This window comes from Neopsephotus bourkii, unplaced genomic scaffold (genome assembly GCF_033783945.1).
Source record: "Neopsephotus bourkii isolate Nb327-2 ecotype Australia unplaced genomic scaffold, CSIRO-AGI_Nbou_v1 NB_1183, whole genome shotgun sequence".
NCBI classification, from domain to species: Eukaryota; Metazoa; Chordata; class Aves; order Psittaciformes; family Psittacidae; genus Neopsephotus; species Neopsephotus bourkii.
The window spans coordinates 3,847,133-3,866,978 of record NW_026901668.1 but is presented as its reverse complement, the minus strand read 5'-3'; the positions used below and the strand labels follow the sequence as shown (position 1 = coordinate 3,866,978).

At 46.6% G+C, this 19,846-nt stretch overlaps 1 protein-coding gene across 1 annotated transcript in view; it reads left to right on the top strand.

Moving 5' to 3' along the window:
- The window catches only part of CACNA1C (calcium voltage-gated channel subunit alpha1 C), a 484,424-nt gene that overhangs the window by 448,547 nt on the left and 16,031 nt on the right, over window positions 1-19,846 (top strand). Inside the window, exons 34-44 of the mRNA XM_061364015.1 lie at window positions 1,301-1,429; window positions 4,970-5,035; window positions 8,120-8,211; window positions 9,005-9,170; window positions 10,025-10,152; window positions 11,806-11,902; window positions 13,513-13,615; window positions 15,810-15,911; window positions 17,325-17,452; window positions 18,589-18,723; window positions 19,390-19,742. Of these exons, the coding sequence (XP_061219999.1) occupies window positions 1,301-1,429; window positions 4,970-5,035; window positions 8,120-8,211; window positions 9,005-9,170; window positions 10,025-10,152; window positions 11,806-11,902; window positions 13,513-13,615; window positions 15,810-15,911; window positions 17,325-17,452; window positions 18,589-18,723; window positions 19,390-19,742 (1,499 nt within the window). The remainder of the gene's footprint in view (window positions 1-1,300; window positions 1,430-4,969; window positions 5,036-8,119; window positions 8,212-9,004; window positions 9,171-10,024; window positions 10,153-11,805; window positions 11,903-13,512; window positions 13,616-15,809; window positions 15,912-17,324; window positions 17,453-18,588; window positions 18,724-19,389; window positions 19,743-19,846) is intronic.

The following is a 19,846-nucleotide window of genomic DNA, read 5'->3' as shown; positions in this document are numbered from 1 at the left end:
AAAGCAGCTGCTGTTTTCACTGCCTGATGACAGGAAATCCCAAGGGTCTGTTCTCTCTTGGTTTACACAGTGGTGAGTAGTTAACAGCGGGGGTGATCTGCACTGTTTCTTCCTCCTAAATGTTGCTCTTTCAGTGGCGTTCAGACTCAAAACTGTGGCCTTTGGTGGAGACAGAGAGGGGGTTTCTGTGCACTTTGCTCCACGGTAGGTCAAGTGGCAGGGTGACACTATTATCTCCCCCTGTGACACAAGGTCACATTCCCACAGTGCTGCTACTGGAAACCACTGGCTCCACAGGCTTCACACAGTATTTTAGGGGGTTAATGAACTGGGAAACACAGCATTTTCTGTCCCTCACTCCACTCAAGCTGAAAAGCCTCCTCACTGAGGCCCAGGTGAGCCTGCCGCCATGGCAGCACTCAGATAGATGGTGCCTTTACACACGTGGAGGCTGAGGAATGTCAGAGCTGGTCGAAAGCCCAAGGGAAAATGCGTAGGGACAAAGCAGATGCTGGGAATAAAAAACCGGTCAGAGGAAAGACTATTTTAAAATGCTGCTCCTTGAACAGTAGCAGTGAAGCCAAAATAAAATGTCTTTAGAAAAACAAAAGTCAATGCGCAGACTGTGGGAAATACAAAGGGGTCATGAGAAATGCAAAAGGCCCAAACGCACAGCAGCAGAGCAAGCGACCATGGTCCAGCCCCCTGAAGCATGGCCACATCAGCAGCACAGCGATAGTGAAGCTGGCAGTGGTGCCAACAGCTGGGCAGGGGGCAGCTCATGCTGTGCCCCCATGGGGTTTTGCACCCCAGAGCAGGCCTGGGACCTGCTACTGTTTCCCCTAGAGCAAGCACCACATTGCTGATGCCCAGCATCAGATTCTCCAGAACTGCTGGCTGGGATGTTTGCTGGGTAAAACATCTGAGACATGTCAAAAGAGAAAGTATCTTCCTCCTCCAGTACAATGACAAAGGAGAACTGCATCTTTCCAATGTGAGGAGGAAATGTTATAGGGGGTTTTATAGCGTAACATATCCTTAATCCCCAAAAGTCCAGGCAATATAAAGGGAGAGGCTGTTGGCCTCAAAAGCCCCCATAGAGTAGCTCGTCGCCCTGGGAGAGAGGGCAGGCTTGACCAGCCTCAGCCCATCCCTGGGGTGCTGGGGCAGTGCAAACCCAGGGAGCGGTACCAGGACAAGGAACAGTGCAGTGAGCTCTTGGCGTAGCGTCCTCTGTGGCCCAGGGCCCCCATTCCTCCCATGCTGTTGTAACTCCTGCCTCTGTGCCAATGGCTTCCAGAACGCAGAGGAAAACTCTCGCATCTCAATCACCTTCTTCCGACTCTTCCGCGTGATGCGTCTTGTGAAGCTCCTGAGCCGAGGGGAGGGCATCCGGACACTGCTTTGGACCTTCATCAAATCCTTCCAGGTATTCTTTCACTTATCTCTAAGTAAAACCTAATTCCTTTTTATTTCCCCTTGGTGACCTCTCGGAGAGGGATTTCACCCAGGTCCCTAAGCTCAAAGGCTGCTGGTCAGAGGTGTGTGCACCAGTGACAGGTTGCACGAATGACAGTCAGGTAAATGGGGCTTGCAGGGAATAACTGCCCAGTATGAATTTAATCTTTAAAGCATGAGTAATTACTTCAGGTCTTCCTGAACAGCCTTGATAGCTCAGTTCAACTCAGTCACCACCTGCCTGCAACCCTTCAATCTCCTCCTTCTTTCTTTTTTTCTATTTTAGCTGTATTTTATATTTGTTGTTTTAAGTGAATGCACAGCTATGGAAGGCCTGGGTCTCCATTAGGTTTTACTTAAGCATTGTTTTGATGATTTCCAGTGAGTATTAGAGGTGTGTGGCCGCCCATGCTTTCATCCAGAAGAATTTCACCTTTTTGGCCCTGGTAATGATGCAAACTTATTAAATTGCTGCTTTTGCCCTGGAGGCAGGTTGCATTTCAGTGATACGTAAAGTGTGAGAGTAGATAGGGGAAGGCAAAGGAGACCAGACTGGATAAGAATCATCACCTCTGGGGGAAAACAAACACCAAGAGATAGCCATTTGCTAGAAAAACTGCTTCCATACCAGCCCCTAACCTAGCTATGTATAGAAAAATGGTAGTTACAGGTTAAATATAGCATATTCTTTCATTTTACAAGTACTTGCCCTGAATTTACTGGGCCAGCACAACCTGGATGATAGCTGGGGCAGGTCCGAAGAAAGCATCAGGGAAAGATAGTATAGGAATGCAAATGGTGGTCAAAATATGAGAAAAGATGCAGGACACACCACTGGATAAAAGCATGAAAGAGTAACGTGCAACACATAAGTCTTGAAACAGCAACCATATATCCCTCAGACTGAGCCTTTAAATGATTGATAGCATTTGTATTGACTCAAATGGGAAAGTAGCTGATCCACATTTTAAAACTTAAACCTAACCAACTGCAACACAAGCTGGGACCAAAGTGTGCAGTGCTGTGGATCGGCATGACTTCTGTCTCTATCAGCAGAAGTAGCACCTGTACACCAGGGATCAGTCTGGACCTTTTCCACTGCAGCTCTCAGGTGGTCTTGGTAGCCAGACCACAAGGCTCATGCAAAGGACTCTCATTTTGCACATTCCTTGACTGCCAGAGGATCTAATATGGCACAGCATTTTTCTGACATATCTATACTACAAATGAGTTTTTCCATTGCTTACACGGTTGCTAACTTCCAGGTTATTATTTGAGCAGCTCCAGTGGGAACCGTTTTGTCTGCATGCATAGGAATATTCCCTTGGCACAGCTGAACCATCCCTCATGCAGGGGAGAGAGTCACACTTTCCAGTTCCTTCTTCTCCTCCCCTTGCCCCTGTGCCCCTCCAACCTCTTTAGCAATAGCTCACTCTTATTCTGAGCTCAGCTTGCCACAGCCCTTGGCTGGAGAGGATGAGATGGATGGGAAAGGGAGTTCCTGGTACTTCCCTCCAATGACCTCCAGACCTCTTTGATTGGAGAGTTGCTTTTAGGCAGGGTTGCAGGGTGATGGGAGAAAGTATCAAGGGAGGCATCTTCCACAGCAGGGAGGGGGGAAGACTAAGCACTGCAAGGAAGTGCCTTTTCCATTGGAAGCTTTTAGCCATTTATAACATGGTATTCTCTGCCCAGAGCTCCTCCTCTTGCAACTACTGGGAGGCTCCTTTGGTAGCTATGAATAGCCACTGTGCAGAGCTCTTTACTCAGCCACTCCCACTGTCAAAATCTGGGATCCCTGCAGACTCTTTCTGGCACAAGCTCTTCTCTGTGTCCTCACATGCTTCCAGGAAGCGTCTGCTCACACAGGGCAGCCTAATAAGCAATGAACTGATGCTGGAGTTCACATCCCATTGGAACTACCACGTGCCCCATGAGTGGCGCACAGTGCTTACAAGTTCGGGCACCGGTCAGAGGAGCGGGTGGTGGGAAGATGCTCAGCGGGGTTTCCTCCTGCAGAGATAGCGACAGGGCTCACGCAGGCGGGTGGGAGGAGTAGGAAGTAAGAGGGGTGCTGAGGGCAAGGCAAGGCCGTGGGAATCACAAGGACAAAGTGGTAGCCAAGGAAGGATGGAGTCAGAGAAGGACAGAGCAAGGAGAGTGGAATATGGGAGGTGTGGAGCTGAAGGAGCTGTGGGGAATAAGGGGTAGAGATGAGTAGGAAGGTGCAACAGCGGAGAGGATAGGCAGAGCAGAACATAGAAAGAAAGGGGAGGCCCAGAGGGCCAGGAGAGGACGCTTTTCCCATCCCCATTTGAAAGACAGGCTGACTGATAACATTATGCACCTCCTGTCCTATCTGGACCACAGAATGTTTGGAGCCCAGTTCTGAGCTGGTGTATCTCCACTGCATTGTGGGGTAACCATACAGACTTGTCAGATCCCATAAAACACAGAAGAATCTGCTCTTGAGCCTCAGTGTGACATTCTTTCAAGAGCTGAATTTTTGCCATTTTAATATTCAGCTCTCTTTGAGATTATTTCTGCAGATTTTAGTCAAATCTCTATAGTGGACAGTGACAATTCTGCCGATTCTTCCTATAGGATTTAGCCCTGTTGAATTTAGGCATCAACTTAAAATGTGTGAATATTTTAAAAATAATAATGTTGTAGACTTTTTATACTTCGTGACATGGGGTGTTGAAAATCCTGATCAGGGACTTCACTCACATTTTAAGGATGAATGTGTCTGCCCATTGCCTCTGAAGTAAAGTCTGGAAATCTCTGGTCTGAGCACTATATATTTCAAAGGCAACAGAGTAGAAAATTCCTCCTCCAAACCCTGAGCCTGTGAGGTCCCAAGCTGTGCCCTTGATTCCTGCTAGCGGCAGACAGAGGAAACAGACAGCACTCAACACTTTGCTAGTTGTGCCGGCCACTTCCTTATGAGGCAGCTGTGCATATCAGGGCTCTGCATTTCCTCGTCAGCACCTGATCACAGACACTTAGTGAATCGCAGAGCATCAGAGACACCTAACACTGAACAGGGAACAAAGCTGTTGCTGCTTTACATGCTTCGGATGGTACCACCCATTGTAGTGGAAGCCTTGAATTCGAATCTTGGCAGCTGTTGTGTTGTTTCACCAGACTAGATCCATTAAAAAACACATTGCCATTAGTGCCAGAATAATACAGGTTGTGATAGTTTTTTCCTATTGGTAAGCAGCTGTAGACACAGGTTTTCCCTCCTTCCTTACTCCGTCAAGGGCAGGACTGACTTGAAGGTAGCAGGGCTGCATCATGACGAGAGGAAAGAGTCAGAGCCTGCCTCAGAGGCAAGGGCAAGGAAATGTGGGCTTGGGGAGCTATCTAGTGGCTACTTGGCCAAATTACAGCTTCTGCTCAGTTTCCCAAAGCCAGGAGCATGGACCAGGCTCCAGTATGCCGGGCTCGGTGGAGACACAGTGTTCTCTCTCTTTTCCTTTTTCTTTCTTTTTTTTTTCATTTCTAGGCTCTCCCCTATGTGGCTCTTTTAATAGTGATGCTGTTCTTCATCTACGCCGTGATCGGGATGCAGGTAAGTGATGCTAAATTGTGTCTATCGTCTTCAGTTAAAAGAGTTTTGAGAACTGACTTATAACTAGGTCAGTGTGTGTTTGTAGGGGCTTGCAAGGATGTTTTCACCCAGTAAGGTATGATGGCAGGTAACCTTGCTTGGAAAACATTGCCTGCCTATGTACTTCCAACAGGAGCAGAACACACTCCATTTTGGGGAAAAAAAGAAGACCCATTTAATGGTAGAATGCAATATGCAAACAGTAAAAGGACCACGACTGCCCTCCACAGTTTCAAAGGACTACACAGCAGTGGTGGCAAAGGAGATTTACTGCTCATTGGTTCAAAATAGTTGTTTCAGTGGGCTTATGGCCATGCTGCACTGAACAAACCCAAATTTTCTCTTGCATCATTTTCTCACTGATGTAACTTCCACTGAGTTGTAAAGAGCAGCTTTCGATTTACACCCGTGAAGGTAAACAGAGGGTCAGACCAAACAAACCGACACTATGTGTTTGTGCCAGTTCTGCAGAAAGCTACATCAGTACAATACCTTATTCACTTCGCAAAAAAGAACATGGGCAAGAAGAACTGGGATGAGCATTCACCTGCCAAGGAACTGTGGCTGCATACAGACCATTGAAGAAAGCATGTGATACAGGCACAGTCTGTGACAGCGCCAGCCTCATTTGCTGTGCTGCTTTTCAAAGTAAGCTTCACTTTCCCCTTCAGTGTTAATCAAAGATCTCGGACAAGTCAGCCATCTGGGACCAGAGACCAAAGCACAGAAAGGCATGGCATAATCGCTTCCAGAGGTCTTCAGACATGACAGGCTTCTTGGTTTCACAATGCCAACAGAATCTGTAACAGAATTCATCTGCCCTCTGTGACCCTGCTTTAATTTGTTTCCTGTTATTATAATTACGTATTTTCATAGACTCCATTACCTTGACCCAGTTTGAAAAATAAAACTAGTCTTTTGTTGAATTATACCAGGTTACCTCAATTGCCCCTAGTCATTACAGATGTCATTTAGTCTACTAGTCTACATACTGCAAACTTGCTGATTTTGCCTTCAATACCTACCAAACTCAAATGCCCAAGATCATATAGGATTACCTATGCTATACAGGAACTCACCTTAGAGTATCACACTAGTGTTACGCAGCTACACAAAGCATTAAAAATAGATTCAAAGCACCCATGGAGATAGGGTCTACAATGATGAGGGCCCTGCCAGGGCTAGACATTTTATTCTGTAATTCTATTCCCTTTTCTGTCAGATAGTTCTGAGTTGTCTATTTAACGCCTGGCTTATGTTCAAGCCTCTGTTTAAATCATCTCGGCAGCCTAGGATAGTACATCTGTCTTTCACATTGATCTAGATTACTAGATCGCTTCCTCCCCTCCTGTCTTCCAATGAGAAAACCACTTTTCTCATCTTCCCTCTTTGCTTAGAGCCCACAGACCTGTTATCATCACTTTTTTGTCCAAATGGCAACTCAGACATTCTGTGTGCTGCTCTCTTGAACCTGCTGACACACAGAGTTTCCTCACATATAGGGACACGTAGGAAGGAAAATCCTTCCTCACTCCATTAAGCAGCTACCTTGGAAGACTAGATGTACTAGCTCTGATGAAAATATAAGGATTTCCCATATAAAGGAGACCTATCACTTTATCTCAGCTGCTGCCCTGACTTGAAGCATTAACAACTTTCAAGCTTTGCTACCTAATGTGCTCAAATGGAAAAATCCAAATTGATGCTGATGGATTAAGCCACTCATATCATGGCCCAGGATGCACAGACTGGAGAGGCCATGGAAGAGGAACTTCTACCTACAGCTTCTCATAGGTGCCTAATGCAAAGTGCTTGTAGCAGCTGCCACCAGTGCCTTGTGTATGGGGTAAGCTGCAGGGTCAAAAGGAAAATCGGACTTCTAGCATGGGAAGTTCACTTGCCTGAAATGAAAAATATGGGCTGCCTCAGCTCAAACAGCCTCTGAGCATTCAAACTGTCCTCCTGCTCCTCCTTGGTGCAGCTGGGGCAGGGGAAGGCCCACACATCCATGAGGAACCCCTGCAGAAAACATGCCATGTACGAACCCTCCCTCCCATCTGCTGTGGCGTCCCCACCATTGTCCCTGATTCTCTCCATGTCATTGTTTCTCTTGGGGTGTTAATTATCGGTGACATTTGCTGGAAAAGGAGCTCCATGTTCTCTCAGAGCTGCTCTGTTCCTGCTGCTTGTTTCAGCTACAAGATTACAGCTCTCAATCCTTGAGATCTCTGTCGCGTTGCTATTGTTGGGGAATAAACAGTCCTGACTGACTATGCTATGCAGAGACCTTTCTGCCAAGCAGGGCTTGTTAAGCCCTCAGTCCTGGTGCCCAAAAGTATCAAAGCTATGTAAGACTTTTCCAAAGAAGCCTGAAACTGCCCTGCACTGAGAACCTCACACCTGAGGGCAGGCTCCTAAAAAGGTTTCCTCGTGGCTGCAGACTTCGTGCTGCGGCTGGATCAAGTAGTTGTTGGTGCAGGTTGGTTGGGCATGGAAGGAAGCTGTAATCCATCCTTTCCTGGGCAAATCTAGGTACCGTCTTCACACTGCTGCATTCTGGGGAAGAGAGGGTGATGTGAAACAAGGGAGGCTACTAGACAGGCAGGCAGGATGATCTCCAGATCCAAGGCAATGTACGTTACACTGTTCTGGGGAGATCCAGGGCACCCCACAGAGCTGCTCGTCTTTTCCTGTCATTTCCTCCTGGTGAAGACATAAACTTTTTCTTCTTTGTTACTGATTTCTTTCATCTGGACCCTCTCCACCTGTTAAAACAAGGCCCCATATCACGTATTCGTAGTGTATGAAACGAAGATGTCTTTTTTTAACAAAAGATGCCTCTTGTTACAAAATGAGTGCTTTTCCAGCAATAAAGCACAAGCAAGGGGAGCAGCATCAAATATGAAAGACCTGTGGAAATGGTTTTTCTAAGAGAAGGGCAGATTCTGTACATGTCAGGGCCAGGGTTGGGCCAGGAGCTGCAAGTGACAAGAGGTTTGGGGGGTTTTGCAGGGCTAATCTCTAAAGACCTCTGCTTTCTGCCAGGTGTTTGGTAAAATTGCGCTGAACGATACCACAGAAATCAACCGCAACAACAACTTCCAGACCTTCCCCCAGGCAGTGCTGCTGCTTTTCAGGTGGGTGTTTGACAGCTCTGGGTTGTGTCAGCCTGGGAGCGTGATTCCTCTGCTCTTGGGCACAGCTTATCTCCTTCTACTGTGTCATGCTCATGAGGTGAGTAGCAACATGCTGTCCCTCAGCAGAGGAGTAGGAGCTATGTCAGATGACAGGACCAGCCCCTTAAGCCCCGTACACTGGCCAGCACTCAGTGCTGGGAGGGCAGCAAGTCCTCCTCCTTGGAAAGAAGCCAGTTTTCAGTGCTATCAAATGTTGATATGCATCACAAACTTCTCCTTTCATTCTAATCCAGCCAGTATGACTTCCAGCTTATTTTAGCAGGGAAACGGACATGAACTCCCACTCATGCTTTGGCATGGCCCTGCCCTGCTCAGCTTAACACATTAATCTGCACCAGCTGTGGCCAGGTGTGCCGGGGTCAGGGAAGGGTGCTGACAGGGTGGGGAAATGGCACAAATTCATCACCGTCTCCTCGTTTTCAGGGGTATTTTTCATGTAATCTATAGACATGTCACACACATCTCAATGACTCTGGCTGGTTGAAGCAAAACAGCCCCATACCCAGACTGGCCAAAGCCATTTAGAAACGACACACAGATAATGGCAACAAAGCCAAAAATAGGGTATGCCAGTGTATGTCAAAGCCCAGCCATCAGCCCAACTTGTTCTTAATTGACCTCAGTAGCAAAATTCCCATTAATATTCATGGGAGCGGGAGCAGATTGCTTAATGTGCCAGTCCCTCTCACGTTGAAGGTCACTGCTGTCTTCTCTTGCCCTTTGCTGTGCCCAGGTGTGCCACCGGAGAGGCCTGGCAGGAAATCATGCTGGCATGTCTCCCAGATAAGAAGTGTGACCCAGAGTCAGAGCCAGCCAACTCCACTGAAGCCGATCACTCCTGTGGCAGCAGCTTTGCCGTCTTCTATTTCATCAGCTTCTACATGCTCTGTGCCTTCCTGGTGAGTCTGCTCCAGCAACTGAAACCTGTCCTCTGTCAGACTGTGCACAGTAGAAGAATGATCTCAACGAGGGAAAATTTCCCTGTGGGGTCTTTCCCACCCTTTAAGTGACAACACCCCCCTTGGTCTCTGCCATTCCTGCCTCCCTCCCACTCAGTGGGATGCTCTGCTTCCAAACCAAATCCTTTGTGCATGGCAAAGGATCTTCCCCCCTCCTCCTCAATGAGAAAACCAAATTAGCGTGTTGTGGGCCGTGCTGAGGCTAGCAACGCCTCAGCCACACTTCCCACCTTCCCTCCTACCTTCCTTCTGGCTGCTGAGCAGGTTTTTCCTCCCCTGCCAGCAGCAATGACTGTGAGAATACACATATCCCACTTGCATCTGCTCCATGTTGGCAATGCAGCATTGCTCAGAGCGACAGCACATGCTCTGCAGCTGGCATCAGTGCGCAAAACTCTCCCAGTGAACAGCAGCAACATTTGAATAGTTCTGGTCTTGGGCCAGAAGAAAGGGCTTTTATCTCAGCCCCACTGCCTTCAGAGGGTAAATCCCAGGTTCTCGCACCACTACCCCGTTCTGCTAAACAAAAAGCCATCACACCATGTCCAAGCATTCAGCAAATTTGGGCCTCATCCATTTAGTAGGGAAGAGAAAAATGTGACCAGCTGAGGATATCCCACGTCTGGGATCTTCCCATTTAAACTGAGGGGCTGGTATATGGGGGAACAGAGAACCCACCCACAATGGCTTCCTAGTTTTATGAGTCCAAACATAGCCCTTAAATGGAGAACACAGTAAAGTCTACTGTTTGGTACCTGTCTCATCCATAAAGTCATCTCTGTCCTTGTTTGCAGATCATCAATCTTTTTGTAGCTGTTATAATGGATAACTTTGATTACCTGACACGGGACTGGTCCATTCTAGGACCACACCACCTCGATGAGTTTAAAAGGATCTGGGCAGAGTATGACCCTGAAGCCAAGTAAGTAACCCAGCCTGGATATCAGAACTCCTCAGGAGAACAGGCCCATTGTTTTCTGTTCTCTAGACCCGGTGCAGTAAGTGCCATGTTCCTCCTGCAGGAACACTTCTTTTTCTGAAAAGAATCCTAAAACAGGTACCTCCTTAGGGTATTGCTGGCGACTCCATAAGCCAGGTGTGCAAGGATACACACAGAAATGTCAGTGTTACCTGGCAGGACACTGCTTCACTTTCAGTCAGGGGGAGATGGAGAGGGAAGGAGGACATATAGAGGGATGGGGCAGCAGGAGACTGATCAGAGGAGATCAGAGGGTGGGGTTATTGTTGTATGTGTTTGGGATATTGAGCTGTGACTCTTCTATTTGACTTCCTACTCACAGTAGAGCTGCTGTGCTCAAATCTCCATTTTGTCATATAGGCCCATCACAACCTGTATCTTCACATGGCTGCGGTACATTGTGGGGTTATTCACATCAGCAGACTTGCAGGGATTTAAAGTTACACAAGAACAACTCACATGAGGGCTTAACTGACATTCAGTATTATATGCTCTGTTTAACACATGCTTAGGCTTAAAGTGCATTTAGATCCCTGTGGCATTACAGTACAGTTGACAATTGTAATTGCAAAGCCCCTTTCATTATGTGAAAACTGTAAAAGAGATCTTGGCGTGAACTAAAAGCAGATCTCTTTAGGAACATAGTGTCAAGATAAATTTGGGCTCAGGTTCTGCAATATGTGAGGCCATGTCACATTATCAGGGTGATACATGAATTGAAACCCTTCTTCCCATCCATGGTGACTTCCCAGAGAGACTTTTAATATGGATAGGGGATAAGCACAGAATTCTAATAAACATAGTGTTTGCTAACAAAACAGATGCTGCTATTTGTGCTTGTTTGAAGGCAAAACTGCAGGGACTGAAGCCATATAATAGATAGCTGCTCAGTCCAGATGACATCCTGCTCCTTCACATCTATAAATGGGAATCTTTTTTTTCCCTCTTTCCCATCCATGTCCCAGGCTTGAAGCCCCACCTCTGGCCCTGGTTGCTCTTCTCCCTCCATGGGAGAATTCTTCTTTTGAGATGCCATTTACAGAACTTAAAAGAAACCCAACTGCTTCTGTGGAGGAAGTTTAGCACTTTGGTTTGCACTATCTCCAGTGACAGCCCAAAGCATAAACAAGTATCAAAAGAGAGTGGCTTGGAACTATTTATATGGGAGGTAAAGCACCAGAAAAAAAGAGATCCTGTGTGTCTCTGTGCCTGCTATAGCCCTAAGACCAACAAGTAAATAAGCAGCCATAGATTTTGATCAGGTCAGTGGTAGCAGGACAACCCCAAATTGCCTGTTCATGCACTAAGAAACTGCAGCATTCAAAACACTGAAGTCCATTCTTGCAAGTACTGACTCATGTATGACTGACAGCTGGGTTTTCTGTACTAGCAGGAGTTATACAAGTGCTGGGCAAATCCTAAGGAATGCACACTGCAAGAAGCCTGATATAATACTTTAAGCTATGCCCAAGCTAAAGGAGTGGCAGTGTGGAGCTGAAAAGATCTAGTGATACTCCTAGCTGCATCCGCACTGCAGGCGGATCAGCAGCTCACCCCATGGTAAGGATGAGACCCTCACTGTGCTTTCTTCTTTAGGGGACGGATCAAACACCTGGACGTGGTGACGCTGCTCCGACGGATTCAGCCACCCCTGGGCTTTGGGAAGCTCTGCCCTCACCGGGTGGCTTGCAAAGTAAGGCATGCAGCAGCTTGGGGAAGGCTGGGAGGCACAGCAGCTAAATAGCCTGTGGCGGCATTTTTATAGCTAACCCTGCTGCTCAACCTAGGTGCCTCCCAGTCTACTGCCCGTCTGGGCTGGAGGGTCACCAGCAGACAGGTTTTCTGCTAATCGGAGACATCAGCACACTGCCAGCCCTCTCTAGCTAAGAGGGAGCATTCATGCTAACCACGGCTCTCAAATATCAAGCACTGAATCAACCACACATGTTTGTGGTATCAAACACACATCCCAAGACAGATCAGGGCAGACAGAAATAACAGGGCAAGTAAAAATATCTCTGAGATTTTCCTTTTGACTAAGCAGTGCACCGAAAACCTAGTGTTGTGTCTCATTCTTGCTTAAATAACTGAGATATTAAACAGCACAGAGAGCATGGTCTCAGAGATGCATGAAGGGCAAGGACAGATTTTCTGTGAAAATCACGTGTTTCTTTAGTTGCAAGACTCCATCTCTGAAAAAGGACTCTCTCTAGTGAATAATGACATGTTTATAACCTTTACTTGAAGATCTTTGCTCATCTCCTTGCAAGTCCCAGAGTTCATATGTGACACTTGCAATTGTTCTTTATATTAGTGTCAGAGCAAAATACAAAGCCTGGGGCCTGTACACGGAAATATGTGACTTCTGTGGTCTATTTCCAACCCCTTTCAATCTGCTATCAAGTAGCTGTTTGTTGTCTCGATCTGGTTCAAACCCCCGTGACTGTGATTGCAGTAGTAGCGATGGGGAATGACACCCTTTCCTCCAGTTTGGTATTGAACCAGGCCTGTTGCTTGAAAGTGGCAGAAGAAACAGCTCAAACAAAATCAACCTCTGAAAGCATGCATTCAAACCAACTCCCTGATGTCTCTTACCTCCTCAGAGATGGAAGATCTGGTGACTCTGCTACATCTGCCTCAGACATATGTTGTCAGTCTCACTAAAATTCATCCTGCAGCTGCAACAGTACTCGGCACTCACTCTCTGTCCTACATGGCTTTACAGAATTACTGCAGGGCAGCCACAGCCTTGTTTTAAAGGGAGACAGGGAATAGTTGGATAAAGCAGAACAGTCTTCAGGTTTGGCTAATTCCCTTTCTTTCAAGCCTGTCACCTGAAAGAAAGATTCTTGCTCTCTGTTTATATTCATTTGAACCAGGCACAGCTTTAGTGCAGGCAGCTTTGCAAGTGCACTTGCTGTGCAAGTGAAGGAATCAGTTTGCTCCTCATAAGTAAACAAGGTGTCTTTTAAAAGCCAAATAGTTTGGGGACTGGAGCAAATCTCTGTGAAATACACTGTGGGCAAATCCTCACTGGCTAGTGGGGAAAAGGAAGGTTAGAAAGTGATAGCCACACCAAAGGAAACAGAGTATCTAGCAATGAGAGAGGGACCCCAGGGCAAAAACTCCATGGCTGGGACCATTGGTGGATGTGACAAATACTTTTGTAATTGTGTAATTAAATCCACAGGCCATGGATGCTCACATAAGAGGGGTGGTGAGTCTGGAGAGCATGAGGGCATACGGAAGAGCGTTCTTCAGTCTGTTGGCAGTGTGATTGTTCTCTTTCTCCTTACTCCGCAGCGCCTTGTTTCCATGAATATGCCACTGAACAGTGATGGGACTGTCATGTTCAATGCCACTCTCTTTGCATTGGTCAGAACAGCACTGAGGATCAAGACAGAAGGTAAGAATCTTGCTGACTGCAAAGGTACGAAGGTAGCTGAGTGACGCTAACACTAACGTGTGCTGAGCTGGAATACAACAATAAGAACATCCTGTGTAAATGATCCCAGTTACTCACATGCAGCACGTGGTACAAAAAACAATGTAAAGATGTTTGGAGGAATATCTTCTAGGGAGAAAACAGTGTTCACCATTCCCTAGAAAGCTGGTGCTTCCCATGTTACCATCTCAGATTATTGATCATGTTTTTTTTACAGTGGTCTCAAAGTTAAGTTTTAGATCCATGTCTGCTCATACAGCAACCACAGGAAGGAAAAAGGGCAAAAAAATCTTCCCTTGTACAAATTAGCTGCAGACCTGGGCCACTTTTTGACTGCTGTTGCCACTGATCTTCCAATCCAAGGGAGGCAAAAGAGGTTGAACTCAAGGGTCTCACCTCCCTAAAACTCCTCAGGTGCTTCCATCAGCATGAGTTAACATCATGCTGTAGTGACAGTGATGCTGTAGGCCTAAAGACAGATGAGAAGCAAAGGGGCTAACAGCTTTGCATAGACCAGCAGGTGTAGTTTGCGAAAGCAGACAAGGTTTTGTGCTCAGCTTGTCCGCTCTTTTGTACTCTGTCACCTGCTGAAATGAAAGTTATTGGTTCTGAGTCAAAACCTGGCTTCACGTATTAACGAGACACTCTATAAGAGTGTGTAGGTCTGTGATTCACAGCTGAACACCTCTGTTTCAGGAGTGGCTACATTTCAGGCATGGGAAGGTAGAGACCAGCAGAACCCCAGCTTACCGTACCAGGATTATACTGACAACTGAGCAAAAAACCCATGGTAAAATCAAAACAACATATTAAGGTCATGAATACTGTGCTAAACAAAGTTTGCCTGTAGCCAAAGAGGCTCTCCTGAAGAAAAAGCCAACCACAATCCCTGTAGGGCGTCTTGTGTTTTATGAAACAAAGACCCAAAAAGGACTCAATTTTCTTGTCTGTCTTTGCCTCAAACTCTCAAAGTCATTGCCATTGTACTCTTGGGAAACCACCTAAAGCCTCAAATTGCTTGCTTTCTTGCCTTAGCAAGATCTTCTAAGTGGTTAGTTAGGCCAGGAGTTTGGAATCAGCCATCCTGAGTCAGACTTCTGCCTTTGATGCTGTCCTCCTATGTCATCCTCAGCAAGCTACTCAGTGTCCCTGTCTTCACTGCATCCTATTAAGAGCTACTGCCACACAGACCCCTGTGCAGTATACCGAGCCTTAACGCTGAGGAGCAATAAGAAAAGCTGCAGGAACAGCACCTTTAGGAGGATATGATTGTGGTTCCGTACTACCTAGAGAGACAAGAGACCTTCAATTATAAGGGGTTTGAATGTACATAAATCAAGAAATAAAATTGAAGGTGAATAACCTGGGAGGAAATGGTTACCTAGAGGGAAAGGATATAAATCGAACCTGCTTCACTCACTCTCAGAAGAGTAGTGTGGCTTGATTAATGTCTCATTTAGCTGAGAACCCCTTGGAGGAACATGTAAAGTCTAAGTTCAGACAGGTACATAAAAGGCTTCTTATAGCCTTTGCTGTTCTTCAGAGAATAAACACAAATTTCCTGGGACAGTCCTCTAAGTTGAATAGTGAAAACTTTGCACATGCCTGAAGTTCCTTGTCAGAGCACTGTGCAGACTCTCCAAGGCAAACTGTTTGCACCATGTGAAGAACTTGGTATCTGCTGGGAGGCAAGGATTGCAACAGGTAATTCTTGTTAAGTGCTGCAATCAGGCACAGGCCTTCAGATTTTTAGGTGCATCTTTACTGGCAATTATTTGTGTTCCCCAAGCTGTAGTTTCCCATCAACTGCCCTCTCCTCTCATCATATTCAACCTTCACTAGATCTCAATTAAAAATTTAAGTGTTAGATGAGATTGGAATGAAGTAGCACTATGGTTCTGTTGTTTCTGGCTTTTGCACACTGTCACAGTCAGTAACACTGTCACCTTCCTACCTCAAGATGACTATACATATTTAGGAAGAAGACCTCTTGCTGTGAGGGGGCTTTAGCAATGGTGAAAGCATCTCTTAGCCCAAAACTTTCCACTACTGAAAAAGCTGTGGTGTTTACCTCCTAAGATTGCCATGCCAGACATGAAATTGCTCCTCTGCAGGGTCTGCTGAATCCCTGTCTCTGACGATTTGCACCCTGCAGGTAACCTGGAGCAAGCCAACGAAGAGCTGAGAGCAATAATTAAGAAAATCTGGAAGCGCACCAGTATGAAGCTGCTGGACCAGGTGGTGCCCCCCGCAGGTGGTGAGTGCAGGAGCTTGTCCCAGTCTGAATCTCTATCTCTCCCCACCTGGTATGTCCTACTGCATCTCATGATCATGAAGTGGAATGTGGGGGGCAAGCTTTCTTCTACAAGCTGTCACCTGCATTTCATCAGGCTGAGATCTGTTTCTGCCTGTGCTAACACAAATTTCATGTCCTCACTGCTAAGGAATGAGGCTTCTAACTGCATAAATAGGAGTTAAAAACCTTTATTCCTAGATCTTGCTCCAGTTTGATCATAGGCAATTGTCCTCCTGGACATCTGGTGCCTGTTGGGGCAAACGAAGCAGGCAGAACAAAGTAGCTCCAGCGACAATGGTGTGGACGTTACACTCAAGAATGCAGCCGCACCGCATAAACCCTTCATATTTAGCAAAGCTGCCTTTACTATGTATAACTCTTTTTACCCACATAACTGCTTTCTATTATGATACCTGTCAAAGACTAGTAGTGTACCTAGGGACATTCCTCAGCCAGCCTGAACTGGTGTAGCAGATTGCTGTGGGTTTCTAAGCAGCATCCCTGGTAGGCTGTAATTTGCAGGCTTCTAGGCAGCTCCTTTGCTGGGCTTCTTGGGAGCCCAGGTGCGTTGGCATCCAGTGTGGCCTTTGCTGACTTTCCAGGTAGCTGCAGGGGCTATAGCACAAAACAGCATTTGGTAGTTAGTTAACAGGTGCAGCTAGATCCTGCATCTTGCTCAGCCTGCTTTGAAGTCAGCAGACCATGTCTTACAACATTTCCAGTGGGTTTGGAGAAGGGGGGAGAGTTACCTGTACAAAAACTTGGCCCACATTTTGTCTGACTGACAGTTTGCATTGAGTGAGGATACAGCAGTGACTGCATTTCTGGGGACAGGTGATCATTTTGGTTCATTCGTGTCCATGCTTGGCACAACCAGACAGAATTTCAATGCGGAGAATTTCAGATCATGCCTGGAATGGATGGTCAGTCAAATGCTGTTGGTGAGCCCAGACTCTGAGTATGTATTACTCTAGGATGTCACAAGACAGAGCAGCATGCGTTGACTCAGATGGGAGGCTGCTGCTATAGCAAAATACTGGTTTACTGTGGTAAACCAGTACCAGACACTGCGAAGGTTAGAGGCACTTCAGCGTAAACAGCATACATCCAGAGGTACACGCCTAGAGGGGTTCTCTGCCAGCAGAGCCAGTCTATCCAAATACTGCATGCACCTCTCTTCCTGACTACTTACAGCAAGCTCTGGCTGTGGAGCAATCCCTTCCTTCAGCCCCGCATCCTGATGCCATCAAAAGCAAAGCCGTACTGCGGTGCCTAGTGTTTCTGCTGTGAATTGCAAGGCTCACATTAGTAATTACGCTGTATAAAAGCAGTTGTTTGTTTATTTATTTATTTATTTTTAATACCCCTTTGCAGACGATGAGGTGACCGTTGGGAAGTTCTATGCCACTTTCCTGATTCAGGAATATTTCCGGAAGTTCAAGAAACGTAAAGAACAGGGACTGGTGGGCAAGCCCTCCCAGCGCAACGCGCTCTCCTTACAGGTGACAAGCGGGCACAGGATGGACAGGGGTGGTACTGTAGAGGCATTAGATCCCAATTCCCTCTCAACCATGCTGGGGGGTGGAGTGGGCTATCCCCAGTGGAAAGGAGCTTGTAGACCCTTTGAATTTATCCTTTTGGATAAACATGCAGGTACCACGTGCCACATCCCTTAGTTCTGGAGGTGGAAAGCACAAGTGAGGTATATCCACAGTTTATCAATCTGCTGGTAATATCTGAAATGTGGGTTTCTTTTAGAGAACTGGTATGAAGTGTCCAGCAGACATATACTTATTACCACATTCATTCTACCCTTTCTGAAGGGAGTTTCTATAGCAGGGTCAGGGAGAGCATGTTGCCAGGGGAAAAATGAGTTAAAAAGCATACCTGGATGCCAGTGCCATCCAACAAATGGGGTATCAGGCTCTAAGACCTGGGATCTTTTCACCACTGTGCTACATGTTCACTGGGTGGACTACCAGGCTGTGTGAAAGAATGAGAAAGCCTCACTGAATGTATATGCAGCCCCATTTACGTCCCTCAAGGGTACTGTAAGGAAGAAGGGTGACTGGAGTTCCAGTAAGCTAAAAAGTGCTGTGGCGCAGGCTCAAATACAGATTGAGGTCTTGGCATACCCACAGCTTACTTTCCTGGATGGACTCCCTGGAATAGATTCCAGTCAGTGAGGGGTTTCAGTACTGTCTAGGTCCAGATGCCAGAAGGTTAGCTATTAAATCCATATTTAAACTGCTGATTTAAAAGAAGACATTTTCAGAAGCTCAGAGCCCATGGTTCGGCTGGAACTGTGGCTGCTCCAGGCCTTCTGGTTATGGATCTGAGAACCCAAGGTTGAAAAACCATGTAGACTTGCTTAGTCAAGCCTGTGTGTGGATTTATGACTATGTCCTGTTGTGATGAAGCCAGGGGACTAGCAATAAACATTCCTGGGTTGGATTGCTATGAGTTTCACCCTCTCTAAGCTGGAGATGAAAGAACAGAATTTGTTGATGTTTTTCTGGGAGCTAAGGATGCTATATTAAGTAAAAGGGCTTTGCAGTGCTTAGGAAGAAATAGAATTGCTTTTACCCCTCATAAAACCACTCGGAGATATGAAGCTCTATAGTTTGCTGTTTTGCAGGCTGGTCTGCGAACACTTCACGACATTGGGCCAGAGATCAGACGAGCGATCTCTGGAGACCTGACAGCTGAAGAAGAGTTAGACAAGGCCATGAAAGAAGCTGTGTCTGCTGCCTCTGAAGATGATATCTTCCGGGTAGGTACTCAGCAAGTTTGCAAGCTGAGGCTAGACCAGTAGCTGAACTCAGAGCGCTCCATTCTCTTTTATGCACTCTGGTTTTCAGCTTGGCCATCCGTCTTGTTTTCTAGAGCCTACTAGAAAACAGAGTGGGGGACTCAGGGTGCCAGATCCTGAGATCTTTGCATGGGTTTTATCCCGTTTTCTTCTCAATGGAAGTTTCCCTCCTAAAACCTAAGTAAAACCAGAATAAGAATGGCTAAAGAGTCTGAAGAATACACCAGTTCAGCCATCTTACAGTCCACAGAGCAGCAGCAAGACACACTTCAGTTTTTTGTTCACTTCTCCTATCAGTGGTACAAGTAGCATCCTTCCAAAAAAAGTACAAGTTATCTAAATCTTCCCTTTCTTATTTTATTCCTCTTTCTTGTCATTATCTCCTCTGGTAGTATTTCCTTTTCTTTGCCTTACCTATGCTCCTAGCCAGTCCTCTGAAATATCTTGGAAAGCCAAAGCTTTCACGGCTTGCATGTACCTTGTCTCTCTAGAAAAGACAGCACCAGTGCATGCACACTTTGGCCCTCATGGGTTTTTTTCCCACAGCAGCAGTCTAAGCAGGAAACACTAGGGCCCTTGCACATCTTCTCACTCACAAAGGGAAAATCCTTCCTTCTTTTCTGACAGAGAGCTGGAGGCTTGTTTGGAAACCATGTCAGCTATTACCAAAGTGATGGCAGGAGTGCATTCCCCCAGACATTCACCACCCAGCGACCTTTGCACATCAATAAGTCTGGCAACAACCAGGGAGATACCGAGTCTCCATCTCATGAGAAGCTGGTGGACTCCACCTTCACTCCCAGCAGCTACTCATCTTCAGGCTCCAATGCCAACATCAACAATGCCAACAACACAGCCCTGTGCCGCTTCCCCAGCCCACCCAGCTACCCCAGCACTGTCAGCACAGTGGAAGGCCACGGGACACCCTTGTCACCCACCATACGTGTACAGGAGGCTCCTTGGAAACTGCCTTCCAAAAGGTAAGCTTCATAACAGTGAGTGACTCAAGGGACCAAGTATGAAAACATGCATGCAGACACCAGAGCACTGCTGCCAAGCTGAAGTCACCCACCAGACATTGCCC